The 25,983-nt window shown below is 48.7% G+C and overlaps 1 protein-coding gene across 1 annotated transcript in view; it reads right to left on the reverse strand.

The window, feature by feature from the left end:
* The window catches only part of SLC22A23 (solute carrier family 22 member 23), a 175,289-nt gene that overhangs the window by 38,426 nt on the left and 110,880 nt on the right, over positions 1–25,983 (reverse strand). Inside the window, exon 4 of the mRNA XM_032424882.1 lies at positions 4,128–4,296. Within this exon, the coding sequence (XP_032280773.1) occupies positions 4,128–4,296 (169 nt within the window). The remainder of the gene's footprint in view (positions 1–4,127; positions 4,297–25,983) is intronic.

The raw sequence follows: 25,983 nt of genomic DNA on the forward strand, positions 1-25,983 counted from the left end.
TTTTTCCACCCAGAACTTTGTGTGACTTCCTCTTTTTGATCATGTATTTAGGTGTTAGCCCTAAAGTCACTCCGAGAAACGCCTTTCCTGACTGCCCTAACTTGCTCCTCTCTACCCCACTGATTTATTTCATGTCTTCAGAGTGGTGGTTATTTGGAAGAATATTACTTGCTTGAGTATGGGTTTATGGTCTCTGGGCTCCCTCCCACCCCCATATACCCACTGTAATATAGATTTCAAATGATGAGAGATTTTCACTCACATGTATGTGCACTATCTAGAATACTTAGTAGCTAGGACAGCATTTGGCATGAGGTAGTGGTAAGTACCTTAATAAATTATTTGAATCAACTTTGTTTTCAGATTGCTCTGTTTCCTAGAGTTCCTGAGAGGCAAATTTCTCAATTTATAGTTTCAGGCCCTCAGAATGGATTCCCATGGACTCTGAATTTTGGCTTTGAGTTCATCCTTGGTAAGCATTTTCTTCCATGTGAGTCTCCAGCAACTCTCTGTGGGAGGTTTCATTCTTGAGCCGGAGGGTCCAACGAGCTTCACAATTCCTCAGCCTTACAAAGCGGTTAGCATTTGGAACACATAGCCATGGGTGGTGCAGACTTCCTGGCTCCATGTCTTAGAGGTGGATCATTTCTGCCCACAGTCCGAGGCATCAGCCAGCTTTGGAGCCGAGTCCCTGTGGTGGGCAAAGACTTTCGAATACTGTTATTAGAACAGGACAGTTTGGAGTCCTGGCTTCATTCAAGGAGCTCAGTTATAAGTGCATAAAGGGCCTGAGGCCTTAGCTCCAGCCCTTGGGACAGGTATCAAGACTCCAGCTCCCTGGGCCTCTTTCTGGTCCAGTTGCCCTGCAGGCTGCCTCTGTGTCCACTCCAGCTTGAATGTTCTCCTTGGCCTGGGCCCTGGGAGTTCCCCTTTCTGGCACTGGAGCTCAGTACTGTGGGCATATTTGGTTGATGTGATACCTTATCCAGCACTGGGTGTGTGTTTGGAGGGTCCCTGTCGGTGCAGCCCACCCTGTGGACCAGAGGATCCCTTCTGGTCAATCTCCCCGCTTTGTCTTATCGCTCTCACGCCAAGACCCTGCGCGACGGTGACTCTGTGTTGTGCGGTTTGGTTTGTGGTCCTTGCTTCCACGTCTGCTCTTGGAGGAACCCCAAAGTACCCCAAAGTACCGAGTACTCTGCAGGGTCCCCTGGGCCCCCACCGTAAAGACTTGCTCATGAAAGGAAAGCGAGAGAGTGTCAGGGCTTTGTCATCCACAGCTGACCTCCTGGCTGGGGCTGCAGCCGCCTCCCCACGACCCAGCGGCCCCCTTCATCCTGTCAAGCTACAGAGCCCTCGGGAGCGAGGGGCTTCCTGCCTCCCACAGCAAATGGCAGGAAGGGCGGCCGGCGAGAGAAAGCCGCTGATTCTTACGGAGCTTTCAAGGCTAGAGGCAAAGGTGGGATGCGTCTCTCACCACCGATTTCTTTGGCCTGACCCCCGTTACACCCTGGCTTCCATGCAGGTTAAGAGGTGATACGATCGTAGCCATAAAGTGGCTCAGATTTATGAGCACTTGGTGTAGGTCAGACATGTGCCAAGCACCTTAGAGAATAATATAAATACAAAATGACTATGATGCTGATCCCAGCAGTTACATATTTGGGTAGAGCTGGTCTCCCCCAGACTGCGGCGCCAGAGCTGGGACCACATGGCGTCAGGGACTTGGAACGTCCGTCCATCTGCTGGTCTGCGTACACGTTTTACTTATCAAAGCACCCTGGCTGCCTTCTTCACTAGAAGGTTTTGTTTTTACATTTGTGACTTTCAAAGAATTTTTCTTCTTAGGTTTTATAGTATATTTAAAGAAATGAGTGTCTTACCTGCCATTAAACCCTGACATACTTTTTAAATTTAAATAAAAAATACAATATGGTCAACAGGAACCCAGTACTTTACTATGTGGGTCAGTCCCCCAGACCTATTCCAAAGCCTTCCCTGCCATTTCTCCCCGCCGGGTGTCCTCCTACCTGGGGCAGGTGGGACAGCACCTGGTGGAGACTTGAAGCCTACCTCTTACAGGAGTGTGAGTCTCCAGGAGGCTGTGCCCATCCCTCCCCAGGCCTCCAGCCCCCCCAGGGGCCTTCAGACAGCTCCGGGGGCCCTTGGGCGCTCTGGTGAGAGGGGTGGTGGCTAGGAGGATGCCAGACCTCACGGAGGATCCTCTAGGGCAACAATGCTCTCTCCCAGGGCCAGAGGCTCTCTCCCAGGGGCTCCAGTGGTCCGAGACAAGAGACAGAAGCTCAGGGAAGGCAGGAGATGGCACCGTGTGTGGTAAGAGTGGCCTGGGGTTCAAGGGCCAGCTGGGTGACCTCAGTTTTGCCATCTGTACAGTGGGGTGATGAAATACGAAGACCGAATAACCTACTATTTGTTCAGTGCTTGCAGTTTGTGTGTGACATGAACATGGTGTAAGCATTTGTTAAATAAATAAATGCCCCTGAATTCCAAAACAAGCAAGGCCCCGCTCCAGATGCAGCAAGGGAAGGAACAGGAAGGATTGCCTAGAAGACAGAAGGAAGAACTGCCCATTCCATCCTGCTTTGGGCAACGATTTCATTCTTTGCCTCCTAAGCCCCTGTTGGAGGGAGCAGGAGGTCCTGAAGTATGCACGGCTCCCACTCCTGCGGGGAGGGGGGGTGCTGTCCAGCCCCAGCTGGCAGGCAAGGCTGCAGGAAGCGTGGGGAGGGGGGAACGGGGGGGCACAGCTGGGGCAGCTGTCCCCGATGAGCGGCTCCCCGGCAGGTGGCCTCTCTTCATCCCTTACAGCTAGCTCCCTGCTGCCGCCGAGGTTCTTCTGATACAGTAACCAAGAGCTGGGCTCTGGAGGAAAATGCACCTGTTCCCTCCCTCACTGCTGTTTCTCTGCAGGACGACCTCCTACCAGGGCGGGGCTGGGGCCCAGCACCATGAAGCTAAAAGGCAGGGGCTTTCTTCCCCTCCCTGGTACTTTAGGAAAGGAAGCCCAATTAAGGAGCCTTCTCTGCTCCAGTGAACACTTAAAGCTATGACACAAACTGACTTTTCACCAGAAGCTGGGTTTCCATTAGTGACCAAGTAAGAGCCACACAGCATAGTACGTATTCTCCACAGCACAGTGGCTCGTCCTCGCGTGTGGATGGAGTGTTGGCATGAAGAGGGCCGGGGAGGGGCAGGGAAAGAAAGACAGGAGTTATTAAAAAAAAAAAAAGGCGGAACACTCATTTTTTCCCTAAACATCTCTCTATCCAAGAGCGGGGTTTTTCAATCTTGGCTAAACATCAATCCTCTGGGGAGTTTTTAAAAATCTAGCTGCCCAGGTCATACCCACCAGCCTAGTGTGTTCAGTTGTTTTCTCCCTACAGCCAGGCAGCCAAAAGCCAAAGTTATACATGGTTCTCAAAGGCCTAGTGGACTCGTCAGGAGCAGGGGTGGACAAAGTTCCTGTAAAGGCCAGAGAGTAAATACTCGGCTTTGCAGGCCGATGAGACTGCCGTACCCTCCTCAGCTCCACCACTGTAGCATGAAAACAGCCCGAGCTGACACGTACGTAAACGTGCGAGCGTGACTGTGTTCCAGTGAAACTCTATTTGCCAAAACAGGTGGCGACCAGATTTGGTCCACGACTGTAGTCTCTGCCCGTCCCTAATCTACGGGAGATAAGGGGGCTTTCCTAAATCACCCCCTGAACGTCTCTGCAGTCCCCCCTCCCAACACAAGAATCCTCCCTTTGCAAATCTATTCATAAAAATCCTATCAAAATAACCCAGCAAGCAGGCGACCAGCCAGACCGAGGGAGGGCAGGTTCCCGGAGCTGGGTGAGGGGCGCTCAGGGACTCCCTCCACTCTCTTCCGCCGATTTGTGTGTTTCAACATTTCCCAGGATACCAGGTTTAAGAGATGAAATTTTACAAAGGAGGAAAATGCCTTCACAAAAAAAGCACAAGCTGAAACCAGCCAGGAGCTGGGGGACGGCGGGCCCCCAGTGGTTTGCTTCACGTGTCTCCTCTCCGGGGCGGGGGCGGGGCGCCCTTCAGAAAGCGTTTGCAGAAGCCGCAGGGGGTGAAGCCTGCGGGGAGGATACTCACGACCAATAGAGCAGCATGAGCAGGAAGGGGCAGATGATGAGGGCCTGCAGGACCTGCCAGTCTCGGCACAGGGAGGCCAGCCCGGGCATGAGGAACTGCCCCGCCATGGCCACGAAGCTCGCCACCATCGTGATCATGAACCGTTTTCCAGGGGGGCACAGCTCTATTCCTGGAACACAGAAGGGACAAGAGAGACATGAGCACCCTGCCCCGTAGCCTGGAGGAGCCACGGGTGCACCGGGGTCAGGGAACCTTCTCAAACAACCGAGCACTGCAGAAATCGTATTTATCTGCTGGCTGCCACGAGAGCCCCACGTTGTACGTCAATGTTGAGATCCTTGTTTTTACAGCTGGATGAGCCGAGGCCTGAACTGGGAAGGAAGAGATCGTTGCTCAAGGTCACAGAGCGAGTCAGCGGCAAAAGAACGTTGTAATTCAGAATTGCTGAGCCCAGACACTAGGAGACGCTGCTTTGTATGGGGCTGTAGTGTTTGCACCGCACAATTCCGCTGCCTCTGCTCTGGGGATGCTACTGAACTTGCTGGAGGGTAGGATCCCTCCCCTGCCCATCTGCTGCCGTGCCTGCCCTGGGCGACGCGGTATCAGGGGACCCCCTCCACCTGGAACGTCCGTCTGCTCACTCCCGCCACCTGCACCATCCCTCCTTCTGGTCCCGACTCCCGTGCTCCTTTGGAACTGTGAGTTCCAGGCCATCTATTTGCACTGTGAGACCAAGACAGACCAAGTTGCATCATGGTTAATCTATCTGAACAAGACAAAAACAAAAACAAAAACAAAACCCAAAAAACAATCAATAAAGCAGATTTGGACTAGGTAGTAAGCTTCCCCTCCCTGCTGGAAATCTGCAGCCCACTGTGACATGGGGGTGTCGCACGACCCTTTCTCTGTCCCCACGAGAGAGACAGCTCCTCTGGCAGAGGCATGTCTGAGTTATCTCCAGAGGTTCAAAACAGCACCACTGTCTGCCTTCGCTAAATGTCTCCTGAGTGCAGGGACACCATGGTCCCCCCTGTTGGCAAGAATCTATGCTCTTAATCTGACCTCGAGTAAAAAAGACGGTCACAAAAGCTCCAGCTGCAGCACCCAAGTGCCAGCCAGCACAGATCCAGTATGCGAATTCCTATAATCAAGGTCCTCCACACTGCAACGTAGGCTGAGTTTATACATTCCCCCCCATAGAGCACGTCGGTTTGTTTGCTAGTCTTCTTCTACAACGTGCAATATTCCCTAAAGCTTGCTTTTTTTTTTTTTTTTAAGTATCGTTAAAAATGACTTTCTAAAAAAGAAGAAAGACCCTTGGGAGAGAATACTTTTTGTGCCTCTGTTTCCAGAGGCTGTGGATCCGTGGCTATGGCCCATCTGCTGGTTGTCTAGGGACCAGAGCTGAGGTAGCAGGTCGAAAGGCAATAGGGAGGGGAGCAGGTTTGAGGGGAAAACAGACACATTACACTTGGCCACAAGGATGGAATCAGCCCTAACAAGGATAGGGCACCATGCCAGCCCATATCTATACCAGCTCACCTGCACGGAAAGAATAATAAAGTCATCAACATTTCCACTGCCTCTCTGTCACAAACAGATGATCATCACAGCGATGGGTGAGCGGGAAAGAAAGCTGGCCTCGCTGCATATAGCTTCTAAAGGACTTTTTGCCATTTAATTAAGAAAACAGGATTAAGCAGCCCTCTCCTGGCCACTTACTGTGATACCATTCCTTTCAAGAGGCACGAGCCGGGTTCACTTAAATGATCACTTCCTAGTGGGACTCGGGTATTCACTCCAGATCTGGCATTTCTGCTCTTAAAAATAACGGATCAGGGTCTTTTTAGAAAAGACGAACCAGGGGCGCCTGGGTGGCTCAGTCGGTTAAGCGTCTGCCTTTGGCTCAGGTCATGCTCCCAGGGTCCTGGGATCGAGCCCCGCGTCAGGCTCCCTGCTCAGCGAGAGCCTGCTTCTCCCTCTCCCTCCGCGGGCCGCTCTGCCTACTTGCGCTCTCTCTCTATCAAATAAATAAATAAAATCTTTAAAAAAAAAGAGAAAAGACGAACGGGCACAGGTGGTAGCTTGCACTTAGTAGGCACAAGCGATAGATTTGCTATGGAAACCAGCCATCAGCATGAGCCAGGGTGAGTTCGCTGCTCAGGGCTCGGCACAGGCTCGTCTCAGAAGAGACAATTTAGCACTTGGCCACCCGGGTAAGCTTTAAACAAAGTCAGAGAGATACTGTTCAAACAGCCGATGGCTTCATGTCAGCGGGCTGGCAGGGGCAGCGGGCATGGCACGCAGCCTGTGGATTTGCTCTTCACTGCCTCTCTCTCTAATTCTGTGCCCCGGTAAGTATGAGACTATCCGAGACTCTGGTAGCTTTACTACAGACCTCCTTCGGGACGTCTCATCCCACACGCTAGTCTACACTCCGTGCTATCGCGCAAAGGATCACAAGGCAACTTCCCAAACGAGGGTGTGGGTTTGTGGAGGCCAAAGGAAATTCGTCCCTTGATGGGCAAATGATTCCACAGTCTGACTTCTCAGCAACCCCCCTCCCTTGCTGCAAATGACATGCTGTGGCCAGGACATATGTCAGCGTTCCTGTCGACATGACAGTGATTAATTGTCATAGTTATTCTCCCGTAGGGTTCTCTCGTCCCTCTCCCATAGGCAGGTGGAGGGTTCCTCTAATTCCTCGTGAGGTCCTGAAGAATCTGCGCCACCTGAGAGCTTGTTAAAGATGCAGAATCTCTGGCCCCACTCAGACCTCCAGAATCAGTTTCTGCATTTTAGCAAGATCCCTGGATGACTCCTTGCGAGGCATCGGCTCATGATACTTCCCCCAAATGGTTACCCTCACCCATAGCGCGAGAAATGCTTTTGCCTCCCAGACACAATATCTGAGAGCTGAATAAGTAACATCATTTTCCAACCACTCCACTCCTGCTTTTGCAAGGAATCTTAGCAGAGATTTCACTTTATTTCGCCAGGTAGAAAAATGGACGAGCACTCTAGTGATCCATGTATTTTAGCATTCCTGCCAGGGCAATGGAAAAACACAGTGCTTTGATGTAAGGACACAGGTATGACACTTGCATATAATGACCTTTCTGCCTTGACTCACCAGAAGTCCTCTCCAAACTGCCCAAAATCCACTATGTTCTGAACGTGGCTATAAAGATGTTTAAAAAAAAAAAAAAAAGCAATTATCAAAGAACGGCAGGCACTTTAGGCTTGCCATTAATCACATGTTCCTTTTGGATGATGAGAAATCAGTTTTCCTGAAGTAGAAGAGAGGAAGAAATACATCACAGCATTAAAGCCTTGAGTCCTGGCATCCGGTACCAGGGGATAGGGACAGCAGGTAGATGGCTTCTGCCCACAGGGGGCCTGCTCCCGGCTCTGCAAACAAGAGCATTTGGTGCAGGGGTTCACACACCTTGGAGATGCCTACAGCTATGAGGCCAGGGCCACTGGCCTTGGTCTTGAAAGGCAGGAGGGACGTCCGGGTGTCTCAGTCAGCTAAGTGTCCTGCCTTCGGTTCAGGTCATGATCCCGGGGTCCTGGAATCGAGCCCCGCATCAGGCTCTCTGTTCAGCGGGAAGCCTGCTTCTCCCTCTCCCTCCGCTGCTCCCCCTGCTTCTGCTCTCTCTCTCTGACAAACGAGTAAATAAAATCTTGAAAGGCAGGGAAAACTGCCGGCAGCAGGGAATGGTGTCCCAGTGGCACCGCCCCCTCAGGACCTGGGGATCACGGAGAACAGGCCACCCACAGGCAGGCATCCACAGCTCTGCACCGCTAGCTGGTCGGCAGCACCTGGGGTGGCCCGGGTAGCATGGCATGCACTTTTGTGGGAGGCCCGCCCTGAAGTCATCTTACTAGGTTTTCACTTATGGGCAGCAACTACCCCCCTTCCTTATGTAAAACAACTAAGGGCCACACACACAAAAAACCATCTTAGGTGAGGCATCGTAGATTCAAATGTGAAAAGCCTGGATTCTGATGCCAGACAGCCTGCCCCTGAATCTGTCCCCAGCATCAAAGCTTGTGACCGGGGAGGGGGGAAAGATGGCAGAGGAGTAGGGGACCCTATTTCAACTGGTCCCTGGAATTGAGCTGGATATCTATCTACCAGACCACTCTGAGCACCCACGAAACCAGCCTGAGATGTAAGAAGATCTGGATCTCTACAAACAGAATATCGCAGGCAGTTGGTTTTGAGGTACGAAGCGGAGAGCCGGGATCCCGCGGGCAGATATCGGAGGATAAACGGCGGCGGGAGGGTGCCTGGCCGTGGGGATCCTGCACCGCCGGTGAGTGACAGCCTCGCGCACTGCGGACGGGCACAGACTCGCAGACCGGTAGCGTCGGGAAAGGACTTTAGGGCAGCCCCAGGGGCGGAAAACCAGACCGGCGGGGTCGTGCACACACGAACCGCAGGCCCCCCCCCCCCCCCCCCACGGACAGAAACCGGAGCGATGGTTGTGCGCACACGAACTGCAGCCTCCGAGACGGAAACCCAGAGCGGCGGGGTCGCGCTGGTGAACTGCAACCCCCGGGGGTGGAAACCCTGAGTGGCGGAGTCGCGCGCACGCGAACTGCAGTCCCCGGGACAGGACCCCAAGCAGCGGAGTCACGCGCGCGCACATGTGCGCGCGCGCAAACTGGGAGCAGCTGGTGGTTTTAGAAGCACAAAGGGCAGAGACGTGCCCCAACCTGGAGGCAGGACTGGGGGCACTGCGGAGGGGCGCACAACCCAGGCCGCTGCAGTTTATAGCAGCACGGACAGAAACGGAGATGGTGTGGCCTGGAGAGCTCACTGAAGAACAGACTGCGGTCTCTCTGCTCTGAGGCAGAGGGTTGGAAAGGTCTCTTCTGCTCTGACTCGCGGAAGAGATGCGGAAAGCCGCCAGGGAAAGGTGCCAGAGAACAAAAACCCCAAAGACTGATTCCCGCTGAGCCCATTCCCCGCCACAGGGGCGCAGGGCAACTCCGCCCAAACAGGGTTGCCTGAGTAACAGCGCGGCAGGCCCCTCCCGCAGAAGACAGGCTGGGAAAACAAGAGGCCAGCAACCCTAAGGTCCCAAGAAAACAGGTGCATCTTGCTTGGGTTCTGGTCAATAATTTGGACTCTATACATTCCCTCAAACACTCATCAACAGAATGACTAGGAGGAGGAGCCCCCAAAACAGAAAAGACTCAGAGATTATGACTTATGCTGCAGATTTACAAATGGATGCAGATATAACCAAGATGTCGGAGATGGAATTCAGGCTAGCAATTGTGAAGACAATGGCTAGAATGGAGAAATCAATTAATGGCAACATAGAGTCTCTAAGGGCAGAAATAAAAGGGGAATTGGCAGAACTTAAAAATGCTATCAATGAGATCCAATCCAATCTAGATAATCTAACAGCTAGGGTAACTGAGACAGAAGAGAGAATAAGTGATCTGGAAGACAGTATAATAGATAAAAAGGGAAAAGAGGAGGCCAGGGAAAAACAACTCAGAATCCATGAAAATAGAATCAGAGAAATAAGTGACACCATGAAGCGTTCCAATGTCAGAATCATTGGAATCCCGGAGGGAGTGGAGAGAGAGAGAGGGCTAGAAGATGTATTTGAGCAAATCGTAGCTGAGAACTTCCCTAATCTGGGGAATGAAACAAACATTCGCGTCCTAGAGGCAGAGAGGACCCCTCCCAAGATCAAGGAAAACAGGCCAATGCCCCGGCATGTAATAGTAAAACTCGCAAATCTTAGAACCAAGGAAACCATCTTAAGGGCAGTTAGGGGGAAGAGATTCCTTACGTACAGAGGGAGGAACATCAGAATAACGTCAGACCTATCCACAGAGACCTGGCAAGCCAGAAAGGCCTGGCAAGACATATTCAGGGTACTAAATGAGAAGAACATGCAGCCAAGAATATTTTATCCGGCAAGGCTTTCATTTAGAATGGATGGAGAGATGCAGAGCTTCCACGACCAGCAGAAGTTGAAAGAATATGTGACCACTAAGCCGGTCCTGCAAGAAATATTAAGCGGGGTTCTATAAAAGGAGAAAGACCCCAAGAGTGATCTACAACAGAAATTTACAGGGACAATCTATAAAAACAACGTCTTCACAGGCAACATGATGACAATTAATTCATATCTTTCAATAATCACTCTCAACGTGAATGGCCTAAACGCTCCCATAAAATGGCACAGGGTTGCAGATTGGATAAAAAGACAGGACCCATCCATATACTGTCTACAAGAGACTCATTTTGAACCTAAAGATACATCCAGACTGAAAGTGAAGGGATGGAGATCCATCTTCCATGCCAGCGGACCTCAAAAGAAAGCTGGGGTAGCAATTCTTATATCAGACAAATGAGATTTTAAACTAAAGTCTGTAATAAGAGACACAGAAGGACACTATATCATTCTTAAAGGGTCTATCCAACAAGAAGATCTAACAATTGTAAATATCTATGCCCCCAACATGGGAGCAGCCATCTACATAAGCCAACTGTTAACCAAAATAAAGAGTCATATTGATAACAATACGGTAATTGTAGGAGACTGCAATACTCCACTCTCAGCAATGGACAGATCATCTAAGCAGAAAATCAACAAGGAAACAAGAGCTTTGAATGATACATTGGACCAGATGGACCTCATAGATATTTACAGAACATTCCACCCTAAAACAACAGAATACTCATTCTTCTCGAGCGCACATGGAACTTTCTCCAGAATAGACCATATACTGGGTCACAAATCAGGTCTCAACCGATACCAAAAGATTGAGATTATTCCCTGCATATTCTCAGACCACAATGCTCTAAAACTGGAACTCAATCACAAGAAAAAATTTGGCAGAAATTCAAACACTTGGAAGCTACAGACTACTCTGCTCAAGAATGTTTGGGTCAACCAAGAAATCAAAGAAGAACTTAAACAATTCATGGAAATCAATGAGAACGAAAACACATCGGTCCAAAACCTATGGGATACTGCAAAGGCGGTCCTAAGGGGGAAATACATAGCCATCCAAGCCTCACTCAAAAAAATAGAAAAATCCCGAATTCACCAACTAACTCTACACCTTAAAGAACTAGAGAAAAAGCAACAAACGATGCCTAAGCCACGCATTAGAAGAGAAATAATTAAAATTAGAGCAGAAATCAATGAATTAGAAACCAGAAACACAGTAGATCAGATCAACGAAACTAGAAGTTCGTTCTTTGAAAGAATTAATAAGATTGATAAACCACTGGCCAGACTTATCCAAAAGAAGAGAGAAAGGACCCAAATTAATAAAATTATGAATGAAAGGGGAGAGATCACGACCAACACCAAGGAAATAGAAACAATTACTAGAAATTATTATCAACAACTATATGCCAATAAACTGAGCAACCTGGATGAAATGGAGGCCTTCCTGGAAACCTATAAGCTGCCAAGACTGAAACAGGAAGAAATTGACAACCTGAATAGGCCAATAACCAGTAACGAGATTGAAGCAGTGATCAAAAACTTCCCAAAAAACAAGAGTCCAGGGCCTGATGGATCCCCTGGGGAATTCTACCAAACATTCAAAGAAGAAATAATACCTATTCTACTGAAGTTGTTTCAAAAAATAGAAACAGAAGGAAAACTTCCAAACTCATTCTATGAGGCCAGCATTACCTTAATCCCCAAACCAGGCAAAGACCCCATCAAAAAGGAGAATTTCAGACCGATATCCCTGATGAATGTGGATTCCAAAATCCTCAACAAAATCCTAGCTAATAGGATCCAACAATACATTAAAAGGATCATCCACCACGACCAAGTGGGATTTATCCCCGGGATGCAAGGGTGGTTCAACATTCGCAAATCAATGTGATAGAACACATTAATAGGAGGAGGGAGAAGAACCATATGGTCCTCTCAATTGATGCAGAAAAAGCATTTGACAAAATACAACATCCTTTCCTGATTAAAACTCTCCAAAGTATAGGGATAGAGGGAACATTCCTCAAGCTCATAAAATCCATCTATGAAAAACCCACAGCGAATATCATCCTCAATGGGGAAAAGCTGAGAGCCTTTCCCTTAAGATCAGGAACACGTCAAGGGTGCCCACTCTCACCACTATTGTTCAACATAGTACTAGAAGTCCTAGCAACAGCAATCAGACAACAAAAAGAAATAAAAGGTATTCAAATTGGCAAAGAAGAAGTCAAACTCTCTCTTTTCGCAGACGACATGATACTTTATGTGGAAAACCCAAAAGACTCCACCCCCAAATTACTAGAACTCATCCAGCAATTCAGTAATGTGGCAGGATACAAAATCAATGCACAGAGATCAGTTGCTTTCTTATACACTAACAACGCAACTGTAGAAAGAGAAATTAAAGAAACGATTCCATTTACAATAGCACCAAAAACCATAAGATACCTCGGAATAAACCTAACCAAAGAGGTAAAGGATCTATACTCTAGGAACTACAAAACTCATGAAAGAAATTGAAGAAGACACAAAAAGATGGAAAAATATTCCATGCTCATGGATCGGAAGAATAAACATTGTTAAAATGTCTATGCTACCCAGAGCAATCTATACCTTCAATGCCATCCCGATCAAAATTCCAATGACATTTTTCAAAGTGCTGGAACAAACAATCCTAAAATTTGTATGGAATCAGAAAAGACCCCGAATCGCCAAGGAGATATTGAAAAAGAAAAACAAAGCTGGGGGCATCACATTGCCCGATTTCAAGCTACATTACAAAGCAGTGATCACCAAGACAGCATGGTACTGGCACAAAAACAGACATATAGACCAATGGAAGAGAATAGAGAACCCAGATATGGACCCTCAACTCTATGGTCAAATAATCTTTGACAAAGCAGGAAAAAACATGCAATGGAGAAAAGACAGTCTCTTCAATAAATGGTGCTGGGAAAATTGGACAGCCACATGCAGAAGAATGAAACTCGACCATTCTCTAACACCATTCACAAAGATAAACTCAAAGTGGATGAAAGACCTCAATGTGAGACAGGAATCCATCAAAATCCTAGAGGAGAACATAGGCAGTAACCTCTTTGACATCGCCCACAGCAACTTCTTTCAAGATACATCTCCAAAACCTAGTGAAACAAAAGCAAAAATGAACTTTTGGGACTTCATCAAGATAAAAAGCTTCTGCACAGCAAAGGAAACAGTCAACAAAACAAAGAGGCCACCCACAGAATGGGAGAAGATATTTGCAAATGACACTATAGATAAAGGGCTGGTATCCAAAATCTATAAAGAACTTCTCAAACTCAACACCCAAAAAACAAATAATCAAGTCAAAAAGTGGGCAGAAGAGATGAAAAGACACTTCTCTGAAGAAGACATACAAATGGCTAACAGACACATGAAAAAATGTTCATCATCATTAGCCATCAGGGAAATCCAAATCAAAACCACACTGAGATACCACCTTACACCAGTTAGAATGGTAAAAATGGACAGGGAAAGAAACAACAAATGTTGGAGAGGTTGTGGAGAAAAGGGAACCCTCTTACACTGTTGGTGGGAATGCAAGTTGGTACAGCCACTTTGGAAAACAGTGTGGAGGTGCCTCAAAAATTTAAAAATAGAGCTACCCTATGACCCAGCAATTGCACTCCTGGGTATTTACCCCAAAGACACAGATGTAGTGAAAAGAAGGGCCATATGCACCCCAATGTTCATAGCAGCAATGTCCGCAATAGCCAAACTGTGGAAAGAGCCAAGATGCCCTTCAACAGATGAATGGATAAAGAAGATGTGGTCCATATATACAATGGAATATTACTCAGCCATCAGAAAAGATGAACACCCAACTTTTACATCAACATGGATGGGACTGGAGGAGATTATGCTAAGTGAAATAAGTCAAGCAGAGAAAGTCAATTATTATATGGTTTCACTTATTTGTGGAACATAAGGAATAACATGGAGGACATTAAGAGAAGGAAGGGAAAAATGGGGGGAGGGAATTGGAGGGAGAGATGAACCATGAGAGACTATGCAGCTGAGAAACAAACAGGGTTTTAGAGGGGAGGGGAGAGGGGGGATTGGTTAGCCCGGTGATGGGTATTAAGGAGGGCACGTACTGCATGGAGCACTGGGTGTTATACGAAAACAATGGATCGTGGATCACTACATCAAAAACTAATGATGTATTGTATGGTGACTAACATAACATAATAAAATTAAAAAAAAAAAAAAAAAGCTTGTGACCTTGGTTTGGTCATCTGTGAGTTCTGTGCCTCAGTTCTGTCATCTGTAAAATGGGCTATTGTGGGCATTAAATAAGCACAGAGTGGTTGCACATAGAAAATGTGATATGTTGGCTTTTCAAAGTAATAATATGGATTATTACCATATATAATAATATAATTATTGCCAAGTCACTCTTTGGTCTCATCTGACCTCTTTATTATTCACCTGATCTGGTGAATTTCAAGGTAGGATTGAAGGACTGACCCGGCTGGCTCAGTCTGTAGAGCATGGGACCCTTCATCTCAGGGTTGTGAATTCGAGCTCCACATTGGGTATAGAGATTACTTAAAAAAAAAATAAATGAGTGAATGAATGAATGGATTCAGGGTAGGAATGGGTTTTGTTCGAAAAGACTGAACAAGAAAACCTACAATGACAGTCTACACTCTTTCTTCTCCATATATTTTATTTTTTTTATTTTTTTATTTTTTTTTTAAGATTTTATTTATTTATTTGACAGAGAAAGACACAGCGAGAGAGGGAACACAAGCAGGGGGAGTGGGGGAGGGAGAAGCAGGCTTCCCGCGGAGCAGGGAGCCCGATGCGGGGCTCGATCCCAGGACCCTGGGATCATGACCTGAGCCGAAGGCAGACGCTTAACGACTGAGCCACCCAGGCGCCCCTCCATATATTTTATTTCACGGAGATTCTCTCAGGCCTAGCAATAATCCATCAACTAAAAAACAGAACCAAGTGAATCCAGGAAAACCACATCAGAAATCCCTACTCTTAAATGACTTTTCCCCTAACGCCTTAATGGAGAAGGCTGAAAAGCTACACTTCCAAGCTTGATAGATGTTGATGGCAAGCAGAGGAATTGCAGAACGTTATGAGAGTCAAACAGCATGGAATTAGGCCTTGGCAGAGGCATGTGGCCTGCAGAATGGGGGGTCACAACCACAGCAGTCTGAGCCCTCCGGGTACAGGGGCAGCCTGATGCTCATCTGTGACGTCTATTGGAAACGTGGTGTTGGGGCCGGAGATCTTTTCAGGGGATTTGCTTTTCAGAAGCTTTCGGATCCTTACAAATTTCCTGGAGGATAAGAAGCGTGCTGCCCAGATTAGTCATTCCAGGTGATGGAGGACAAAGACCCAAGGGAAACAGGTCATCAAAGCGTGAGGGTCATTAATGGGCCCACAGCCTCTCCTGAGAAGGAGGTTGGAAGGGTCACCTTGGTGGGTCAACATGACTAGGCTAGGTTCTCAGGGATTCAATCAACAGTGATCTAGGTGTTGCTACCAAGGTATTCTGTAGATGTGATTAAAGTCCACAATCAGTGGACTTCAAGGAAGGGAGATTATCCTAGATAATCTTGGCAAGCCTGACTCAATCAGTAGCAAGGCCTTACAGAATAGAGTGGAGGCTTCCCCGAGGAAAAAGAGAACATCCTGCCTGTGGACGGCAGCTTCATCCTGCACCCGAGTTCCAGCCTGTCTTTCTTGCCAGCCTGCCCTCTTTTCAGATTTCAGATCTGCATAACCTGCCCCCACAACTGTGTAAGCCTATTCCCTGTGGAAAATCTCTTCCTGTATATCTCCTCCTGGTTCTGTTTCTCTGGGTGAGCCTCGATACAGAGGTCAGGCTTCTTACACTCACACGAGGTCACACAGGGTCCCCCATGAGGCCCTGTCTCAAAGCTGCTGGCCCAGCCGGCCACCTGGCCTTCCTACAGTGCTCTCAGTATGGATCGACACCTCCTACCCTGCTTCCCTTCCAGGCCAGCCTGGACCTGGTTCCCCAGCCTCATCTAAGTCAAAGCCTATGAAGGTGGCAGCATCATTCTACTCTCCTGGTTAAGCACACAGATGGATGACAAAGTGGCACTGGGGACAGGCAAGGGCACGCAGCGTGGGCATCCTTCATCAGAGAGGAGCCAGGCGGAGGAAAGCTTTAGAGTTGGGGGTGGAGGCAAGGCATAAGAATTAAACGTCAGAGTTCAGGAAGGATTTCATCAATTCTGCACTAAGAAGAAAACACCATGATGGCTTTTATCTTTGTTTTGGGAGCAAGAGGTTAGGGAGAAGATGCTTTGTCCTGCTGACTACCTCCCCACCAGGGATTTGAGGGTCAATCTGCAAAGGGAATAAACATCGCTCCAAGGTCCCATCCAGCTTGGAAATTCCATGATCCCACAAGAGCCACTAAGAGACTTTATATGCAGGTGGATCAAACTTTAAACACTCTCCCACTCTACACGATGGCATCAGAGCAAAAGCAGCTGAAATCAGTCATGTGGTCTGAATGGTTTTAAGGGTGCAGAGCCCCAGGGGTGGGTCCAGGGGGCTCCAACACTCGAACCCAGCTCCACTGTGGCCTCTGAACCAGGAGCTCCCCAGTGTGGCTCCATGAACTCCATGGGCTGATGCCAGGACACCTCTGGGGGCACCTGGCTGATTAGGAGGGGCTGCAGGAAGAGCCTAGAAGTCAGGTGACAGCTACAGAGCAAAGCTCTTCTAGGGAACGCCCCTGAATGTCCACCAAGAACCTCAACATGCGGAATAGCCTCCTTGGGCTGAAACCAAAGGTTCTGCCTTCTCATTTATGCCTAAATGTGTCATAACGTTCAGCTTGATGGGTTTTAAAAAAGCCTACAGTTTAGCTGGTATTCAATGCCCAATAATCACTTTAGGAACTCCTTGCTGATACAATTTAATTAGAAACAAAATGCCCTGATCAGATAGGGCAGAGTCTCCATGGATATGCACGCTCAGCACCTGCAGATGCCCCTGACCTGCCGCTCAGGCCCCCTTAGGGGAGTGCGGCCCTGTTGGACCAGAGGCGCTCCGTGCGTTGAGAAGCTTCCAGGCAAGGAGCGCTAGGTGAGAGGCAAAGCTGTGCTGGCAGCAGACAAACTCATCCGCTGCGTCGGTGTCTAAGGGATTTGCCGGCAGGAAATAGTCTCTTCTCACCTTCCCAACCCCCGCCAGCACACTTACCTAACTGTTCACTGGGTTTCGGAATTATGATTGTTTGATTTAAGAAAAAAACAAACAAACCATTTTAGAACCAGGCTTAAAAAGACATGTCCCATCCTTCTATAATATGTAAGTGAATAAAACACAGCCCTGTTCTTTCTTACAATATTTATTCCAAAAACTGAAGTCTGTATTTTCTTGGGATTGCTAACTGCTCCTAGCTCTTCTAAAATGAGCCTATGGGATTTTTCTGGATCAGAGTTGGCCAGCAGTGAAGGAATATATGGAGTTGGCTGACCACATCTACACCAGAGAACGAGGAAAGTGTGCCCTGCACGGGGGAGCTCAGTTGAGGCCCAGGGATGGGGGAGAGCGGGGTTAAATTCCTCCCCTGCCTCTTCCAGGCCAGGTGAAGTTACTCAACCTCCTTGTGCTCCTGTTCTGTCATCTATGAAGTAGATAATAACTGTACCCCCCGCTCATAGGCGCATATCTAGCTGCTTTGGAAGGCTTCCTACTCGCTGTTGTCCTTCCGCACCTCAGGCCGCTTCCGTGAGGCTCTGGGTGGGCGCGTGGTGCCAACAGACTAACTCCAGTGAATTCAGTTCTTCCACAAGGGACCCAAACTATCCTGGGTTTTAGGAAAAACATGGTCAGAACCGACCCAAACCATGTGATATGATGTACAAGGCCCCTAGGATAGGATTCTTTTCTCTGGCTAGCAGAGAAAGCCGACAAGCCTACCTGGAAAGAATAGCCTCTTCTGGGCAGGGCCTTCACCCCAGCTGAGGTTGTGAGACGTGGCGGGGAGGGCGAGGCCCGAGCTGTCCCTCTCGTCCTGCCTCCCACTTCCCTCTTGCAGTGCTCCATGCCAGCCAGGAAGCCCATGCCCAGGCCTGCCTCGTCGTCCCTCACTAATTCATACAGGGGATTCCAAGGAAAGAAGCAGAGGGGCCTGCAGGGAGCAGAAATAGGCCTGGAAGTGTATAAAAGCACACACTCTGGGGCGCCTGTGTGGCTCTGTCGGTTAAGCGTCTGCCATCGACTCAGGCCATGATCCCAGGGTCCTGGGCTCAAGCTCTGCATCGGGCTCCCTGCTCGGCGGGGAGTCTGCTTCTCTCTCTGCCTCTGCCCCTCCCCCCCCCACTTGTGCTTCCCCCCTCTCTCAGGTAAATAAAATCTTCAAATTAAAATAAAAGCACACACTGCTCCTCACGGGTTCAGCACACTTTTATCGTACACCCTACTGCACGAGAACAGCCGGCCCTTGCATCTTCCCTGGCTGCACGGCCCTGGGCACTCTGACGGGACCCAAGACACCTGTCCACATAGCATGAGCCGTCCCAAGGCTCGGGAGAGGGAGGCAAGACCCGCTCAGGAAAGGAGAGCGTCTCCCCACACCGTATTTAAGCACCAAAATTAAACACGATTCCTGGAATGGCCTGGGGAATGAGAGACCTACGGCAACACAGTGCTGACCGGCCGCCACACGAGGGGCAAGGCCACAGAAAGGCCAGCGGGGCCCCTGCGACCACACCGCCCAGCCCCGTGCAAGAGCGCACGCCATTCACCCAGGCCACTTGTCCAAACCCAGGGACCTTACAAAGGGCACCCACTCTCCCTCTCCTCTGCCATCAATCAACCAGCTCAGCAGCACACTGTGGCCGCTGGAGAAAAACTGCCCCTTGTTGCAACACCACCTGCCTCCCTGGGGCACGGACTTCCTCCAGCCCGGCTCGGCTCGGCCTCCTGGGTGCTGCTGCCCACCCGGGGGCCACCGGAGGCCCCTCCCAGCAGCCCCTGAGCCCCTGGGGGCACCCCCTCACTCCCTTCCCAGCGAGGAGGACTCCCTTCCAATCTCTCACTGGCCTCCTGCCTCCCCTCTCCCCTCCTCGCTGCACTCGCCCTCCTTCCGGCCACTCACCTAGCCGGGCCTGGAAGTGAAAGTGCCCCTCAGTAATTACGGCCCCGGCTGGGGACACGGGGCCCCCGGGATCCTGAAAAACAGACCTCTGGGCATGTGATTGTGGAATTCCTTATTATAGCAAGAGGGCCCGAAATTGCCAGTCATCTCGACTCAAATAGCATTCGAGGGCATGACTGTACAAGGTTGCTATTATCAGAACAGCTCCGAATCTTCCCTTCCCCGTGGAAAACTCCCTTTTCCTCCTCACTTAGGACCTGCCGACATAAAGGAATGGTCGGAAGAGTCTGAAAGGCTGTTTCCTCTATTTAGAGACAGAGAAAATAAAAACACAGAAATGGAGATATTTCTTACAAATCACATTCCAGTGTCTGCCAGACATGTGGACATAGGCATTTAAAGCTCAAATGTAGAAGGACTGAACTGATGACCAGTTGAGTAACCTATCGTCATGCCTCCACTGCTCACTGTGGGCCACTTTGGTAGGCCATTTTTCACACATGAAACTCACTTCATCTGCACAGAGACTCTATGAGGTAAAGATTGTTTTTAATGCTCATTTTACACAAGAGGACCCTGAAGCTCAGAGTAATTAAGTGACTCGTCCAAGATCACAGAGCTGAGGAAGGAACGAGGTAAGAGTTGAAGCCAGCCCCCCTCCCCCGTGCCTCCCCATCCCTCTGCTGAAGGCAGGGGCTGTTGTCGAACAGAGCCCCTGGTGGGTATGGCCTCTGTGCTGTGTTCCTGCCAGAATCTAAGCTCCACAGAGGCCAAGGCTGCTTCGCCTTTGCTCATCACCCTTCCTCAGAGCCTGGGACAGTGCCTGGCCCCCAGCAGGGGCTCAGCTGTCTGTCAGATGAGAAGCTGCATCATGGGTTCTTCCTGTCTAGATTAGTCACTTCACCTATATTCCTCCTTTCATAGATTTCTACAGTGGAATCAATTAGAGTTATGGTGGCTGAGATCAGTTGGTAAATCTGCAGAAACTAGTCTTACATGTGAGCTCATCACGGTCCACAAAGTCACAGGCTGATCAGAATTTGGGGACATGTCAACCATAAAACCCAGCTACCCAATGTGAGCCATAAAGTTCAGTTTCCTTTCCAAATAATAAATGATTTCTATTACTTTACATTTGTTTTTTTAAAAAATAACATTACAGTTCCTCAAAATGAGGAATGGGGATTTAAATGTTCACTAATATTTCTGCTCAGAAACACTGTTTAAACACCAGCGACTGATGTTCAGCAGGACATGCGTAAGAATTTAAATTAATACCGCTTTTTTTGGTCTCCTGGTATTTAGTAAGAGAAGAAAAATCCAAGGAGAGAAATGACTTCAAACACCAGAACAGCCTCCAGTCCACTGAAATCCTTTGCAGTTCAGATCTGCAGCTCCTTTTCAAGCTCAGTGAATGCGCAGAGACAGAGAGTGGGTGGTTTTAGGGTCAAGAACGCACTTTAGAAATTACTGTCCAGGTTTTCCAGCTGCCAGTTCCAAAGTAACAATCCTCAAACTTCATTTTCTCTGGTTCTGTCCACGCTATGAATGGAGATCACACTTACTGATTGGTCCTGTTTGCATAATTAGATTATGCACAAGAGCCAAAGGAAGCCTCCCAGGCCTTGGGATTTGAAATAGCAGGTGTAGCCAAAGAGTATAGTCCTAAATTAGTTCCAGCTCTGACTTCCAGGGGCACGCACTTAGCTCCCCAAACGTCAGAGGGCAGAGATCACCCAATTTTTATTTCTCATCATCAACACTGCCGATACTGTCGTTATTTTATGAGACTGGTAAGGAATCAAGAACTTGGGGGCTGGGTTTATGGTAAATAGAATATAGCGCACTGTGAGTTCATAGTATCATTACTCGTAACATGTAGCAATAGTAAATGCATTTCACTCTTTGGAATAATTTTCCTAATTAGGGAAGAATTATTAGTAACTTAGTCTTTCTAAACAAGGCCTTCCTTTTTTCCTTACTTTCTCACCTTCCTATCTTCTACTGTATCTGTACTTTAAAAAAAAACTTCTGAAAGTTTGCATAGTCGCGGAGAAGAGAGAAGAGCAGATGGACCCCTAGACCATCTGCTAGGGTCAACAATGATCAATGTTTTGCTTCTCTTGGTTGTTCTGCTTCTTTTCTCTCTTTCCTGTAATATTTTAAATCAAATGCTTGAAATCAGGTCATTTTACTTCGAAACACTAACGTATGGATGGCTCTTTATCAAAAGGACATTTTCTTACAAGAAGACAATACCGTCATCACATCTAACAATCAATAATAATTCTTTAATATTACTTCATATCCAGTCTGTGTTCAAATTATTCAATTACCTCAAAAAAGTCTCCATCTGGTTGTACTTTTAAAAATCCGGTCTATATGTTGCACATCCCTTAGGTTTCTTTCAAGCTAGAGAAGGCCCTCCCCATCTCCTTCTCCCCCATGACACTGTGCTGGTGAAGAAACCAGAGGGGTTCTCGTTTTATGTGATTACTTTCCCATGGTTCCTTCATAACCTAAACTGGAAACTAGACCTAAAGATCTGGTTGGACTCAAGTTCAACGTTTTAGGTAGGAAGGGTTCATGGGTGGGTCTGCATTTCCTGTCAGAGCACCCACGAAGCACCTGCTTCCAATGATGTGAAGATCAATCAACCATTCCAGTGGGGGCATCTCAGCCTCCCGTCCCGGAATCATCAACTAACATTCTTGCTCCTGGTTTTGGCATCCTCTGATGATCAATGCCCATATCAATTATTTCATTAGGGGGTACAAAATGGTGATTTGGTTTTCTAATTCCATCATTCATTTTTCACCTTGAATTATTTGGTAAAGGACTTTGTTAATTCGGAAGAGGCAGCAGTTCATGATCGCTCTGGGTGATGGATAATTCCACACGTCATGTTACCCTCCCACTGCACTCAGAGCAAAACAAAGCCTTTCATAATTACTCAAGACCTCATGTGATCGCCACCCTACCCGCACCGCTAAGACCTCATCATCTGCCACTCGCCCCCTCCTTCACATCACTCTGGCTACCCTGGCCTCCTTGCTGCACTTACTGGCTGTCCCCTGTGTCTGGAACACCCTCCCCGGAGTCACATGCCTCTCTCCTCCCTCCCTTCGGGTCTCTGCCCAAGTGTCACTCCATCAGGGAAGCTCAGCCTGTGCTGAATAGCAACCCTTACCCCTCGTCATGCCCCAAGTTCTCCCTGATGACTTCTCCCATGGCTCTTCTTAGAACCCTGGTTCTCAAGTGCAGACCCAGACCAGCGGCATAAGCATCACCTGGGACCATGATGGAAGCACAGATTTTAGGGCCCTTCTCCAGACCAAAATCAAATCAGAATTTGAGGTTGAGTCCAGCAAGCTGTGTTAACCAACCCCAGCGATTCTGATGATTCTCAACTTTAAGAACCCCTGCAGTGGACTTCATAAATATTAGATCATTTCATCCTCCTATCACCCTCTGAGGTAGCTACTATTTTATCATTCCATTTTCAAGGTGGCAAAACACAGCCTTCTGGGCCCCATGCCTGGGGATTCGGATTCAGGGGGTCTGGGGGCAGGTCCCAGAACCTGTGTAACAAGTTCGTACATGATGCAGATGCTGTGGGTTCAGGGACCACACTTTGAAAATCATTGCTCTGAACACTGTAGGCAGAGTTTTAGACACCTTAAGCCTGAGATCCCACGATCTACTCTCCCTTTGCAGCATTAGCATATTAACAATAACACAAAACAAAGCTACATTACAGCTTATAACACCTGTTAGCCTACTGGCCTTGGAGTGACTGGAAGCTTGCTTGTTTTCCCTCTCATCAGACATATGATTTTTTTTCCCCACTGAAAAAAACAGTTCCTCCAAGAGGCCCAAACAGCAAGGCAGGCAGAGGCATGAAAGACCTGGGGTTGCAAAGAAATTCAACTCTCAGCCTATTTCAGATGAAAGGAAACTCAGAGAACACCCACCAGTGCCGGTAGGGTCAAATGCCAGGCAGATAAGAAACGTGTGAAACTGACCTGGCATGAGGGGTGGGGCCTTCGGCAAACCAGCAGGTGCTTGCCTAGTTTAAAGGCCTTTAAGTTCAATTAGAAAATACAACACTGTCTGGGTCACACAAAACATGCCTAGGGTCAGGGTCTGGCCACACGCTTGCCTGCCTGCAGCCACTGAACCTCACCCAACCTGCTCATTTTATTCAAGGGGAAAGTAAGGTCGGAGTGAGTTGGTAGTAGCCGAAGCAAGCATGAATTCCAAGCCTGGGGCTCTCTGGGCTTTACGACATGGCCTCTGGAGGATACAAGTCACTTGGACTGCTCCTGGTTTATTTTTAAATGGAGATTACAATAAAAACAAAAATCAAACTTGATGTGACATATGTCAGTTAAAATTAGCTCTCTCCTCCTCCACCAAACCGGAAAACCCCTTTGTGCCATATTCAACCTAACAGCACCTCCCAACGAAATACAGGGTCAGATCAGGCCAACAACTGGGAAGAGATTTTCAAGAAACAGCTCTTTGGTGAGGGGAGATGCTGGCCAGAAGGAGCCATAAGTGGTTCTCTTCCCACCCCAAGTGAAGTGGAGTATCCTCAGCACAAGCGAGACGTTCTAAGATCCAGCGCCATCTTGCCCCAGGGCCATCTTGTTTCTGACAGAGTTTGTTCTACGTGGTGTTTGACCTTGGATTTCCTGTACATGGGGTGAGGGTGGGGAGATGAGGAATTTGACAGTACAGAACACTAGTTCTCAGCCAAGTCCTGCCCTGGAAATTGGGAGACAATGCCCCCTCTGTGGCAAAGCCTCTCGTCCCAAGTGGGAACAAAGCCTCAGAGGGCGCAGCTCTGAAGTCCCATCTAGGGAACGCCAAAGGTCACACTTGTGTTCATCACACCCATGCCCTGCGGCATGCACAGTGTGGGCTCAGTAAATAGACGCTGAGTAACACATTTATAAGCGTTCAAGTAACAAAACACTCCTCAGCTTAAGTCCCCCACATGTTTGCCAAACTCCTCCACAGCGGGACTTGAGTTTACTCCTCTGGGCAAAGCCCTACTGTGACCCCACGGACAGCAGTGTGGCCTTGGGGCAGCCATCCAGCCTCTTCCACCTGAGCCAGGGGCTTCACCTTTACAATGCAGAGTGCGCCCTTCTTCTCTCCTGGAAGTCAGGTGCTTGTCTCTCCTGGGGGGCTCCATCCGTCTGTCCTTCCAGCTCCAGAACGTACAGTTTATAATGCAGCAGACTGCAATCCGGCCCCTGGGGGAGCACTACGTTCAAGTATTGCCCTGCTGAATCCTAGAGGTGGCTGTTGGAAACCATGGAAAGTGCACATACTGAGATGTGCATGTCACCCAACCTGGCAGTTAGCAAATGTTTCCAGAATGTCCTCCTGATCATCCACTCCGGGCGGCTGGAGGCAGAAGACAGAGTCTCCATGGCATGTCTCCTCATCCACCCATGACATTTCTCACCCAGACTGCTGCCATAGCTTCTCCAGAAGGTTTTCCCCTTCATTCGCCTGACACTGCTGACAGATTACTGACCCTAAAACAGAGCTCTGTTGTATTTCAGTATTGCTAAAAATGCCAAGTCCTGTCCAAATTCTGAGCGTGCTATTGACGGTTCGCTCTGATTTCACCTTCCTGGCCCATTTCCCTCTCACTGTTGGCTCTCCTCACATAACTCCACATGCAGTGCGCGTTAGACCATTCCAAGCCTTACATGGTGCCTCCCCTGCTCGCCACTCCCAGCCCCCCTGCCTCTGTCTACTCAAATCCCTTCCCATCCATTAAGGCCCAGCTGTCCCTGCACCTTCCTTTGTCAGCGCCTGGACCGCCAGCCAAATGTAACCTCCTCCTTCTGGATCCCAGAGCCCTCTGCAAGCGCATTCCAGAACCTCTTACTCCGCCTTCCCCTGGTGCAACCGTGAGCTCCTTGAGAATGAAAACCATGCTTGCTCCTCTCTGCGTCCTTCTTAATGTCTAGCACTGTATTCGGCACCTACCAGATGCTCCATGAATGTCTGCTGACTTCAAACAAAAATGAGAGAGGCACAATTCTCCACGGGAGCCAGAGAATCCGGTTAATGAAGAAAGGATGGCAGGTTTATTAAGCACGCTGACGTGAGGGAATGAGGATCTGTCATGAATGGAGCCTCTGAGGGCTCTCTGCACCAAACACAATGAGCAAGAGCTCCTCCAAGCCACTCTACAACACAAAAGCTTGCAGGCCTATTTGTTAGAGAGTATCTCCACGCCCCACGCCCCCACTACGGCTCCCAGTGGGTATTTACTGCCTAAGGTAGAGCATTTACTGAGCCACTATGGTGGTGCTGGGGGGACGGTATTTACCATTTACAGAGGACTTGTATGTGCCTGTCATTGTGCGTGGCACCTCTTCTTTTTCTTTTTTTTTTTTTAAGATTTTATTTATTCAACAGAGAGAGACACAGCGATAGAGGGAACACAAGCAGGGAGAGTGGCAGAGGGAGAAGCAGGCTTCTTGTTGAGCAGGGAGCCCGATGTGGGGCTCGATCCCAGGACCCTGGGACCATGACCTGAGCCGAAGGCAGACGCTTAATGACTGAGCCACCCAGGCGCCCTTCTTATTCTTTTTAAAGATTTTATTTATTTTACTTGAGAGAGAGAGAGAGGGAGAGAGAGCATGAGCAAGGGGGGAGGGGCAAAGGGAGAGGGAGAAGCAGGATC

The sequence above is a fragment of the Phoca vitulina genome, unplaced genomic scaffold (genome assembly GCF_004348235.1).
Source record: "Phoca vitulina isolate PV1807 unplaced genomic scaffold, GSC_HSeal_1.0 scaffold31, whole genome shotgun sequence".
Taxonomy (NCBI): domain Eukaryota; kingdom Metazoa; phylum Chordata; class Mammalia; order Carnivora; family Phocidae; genus Phoca; species Phoca vitulina.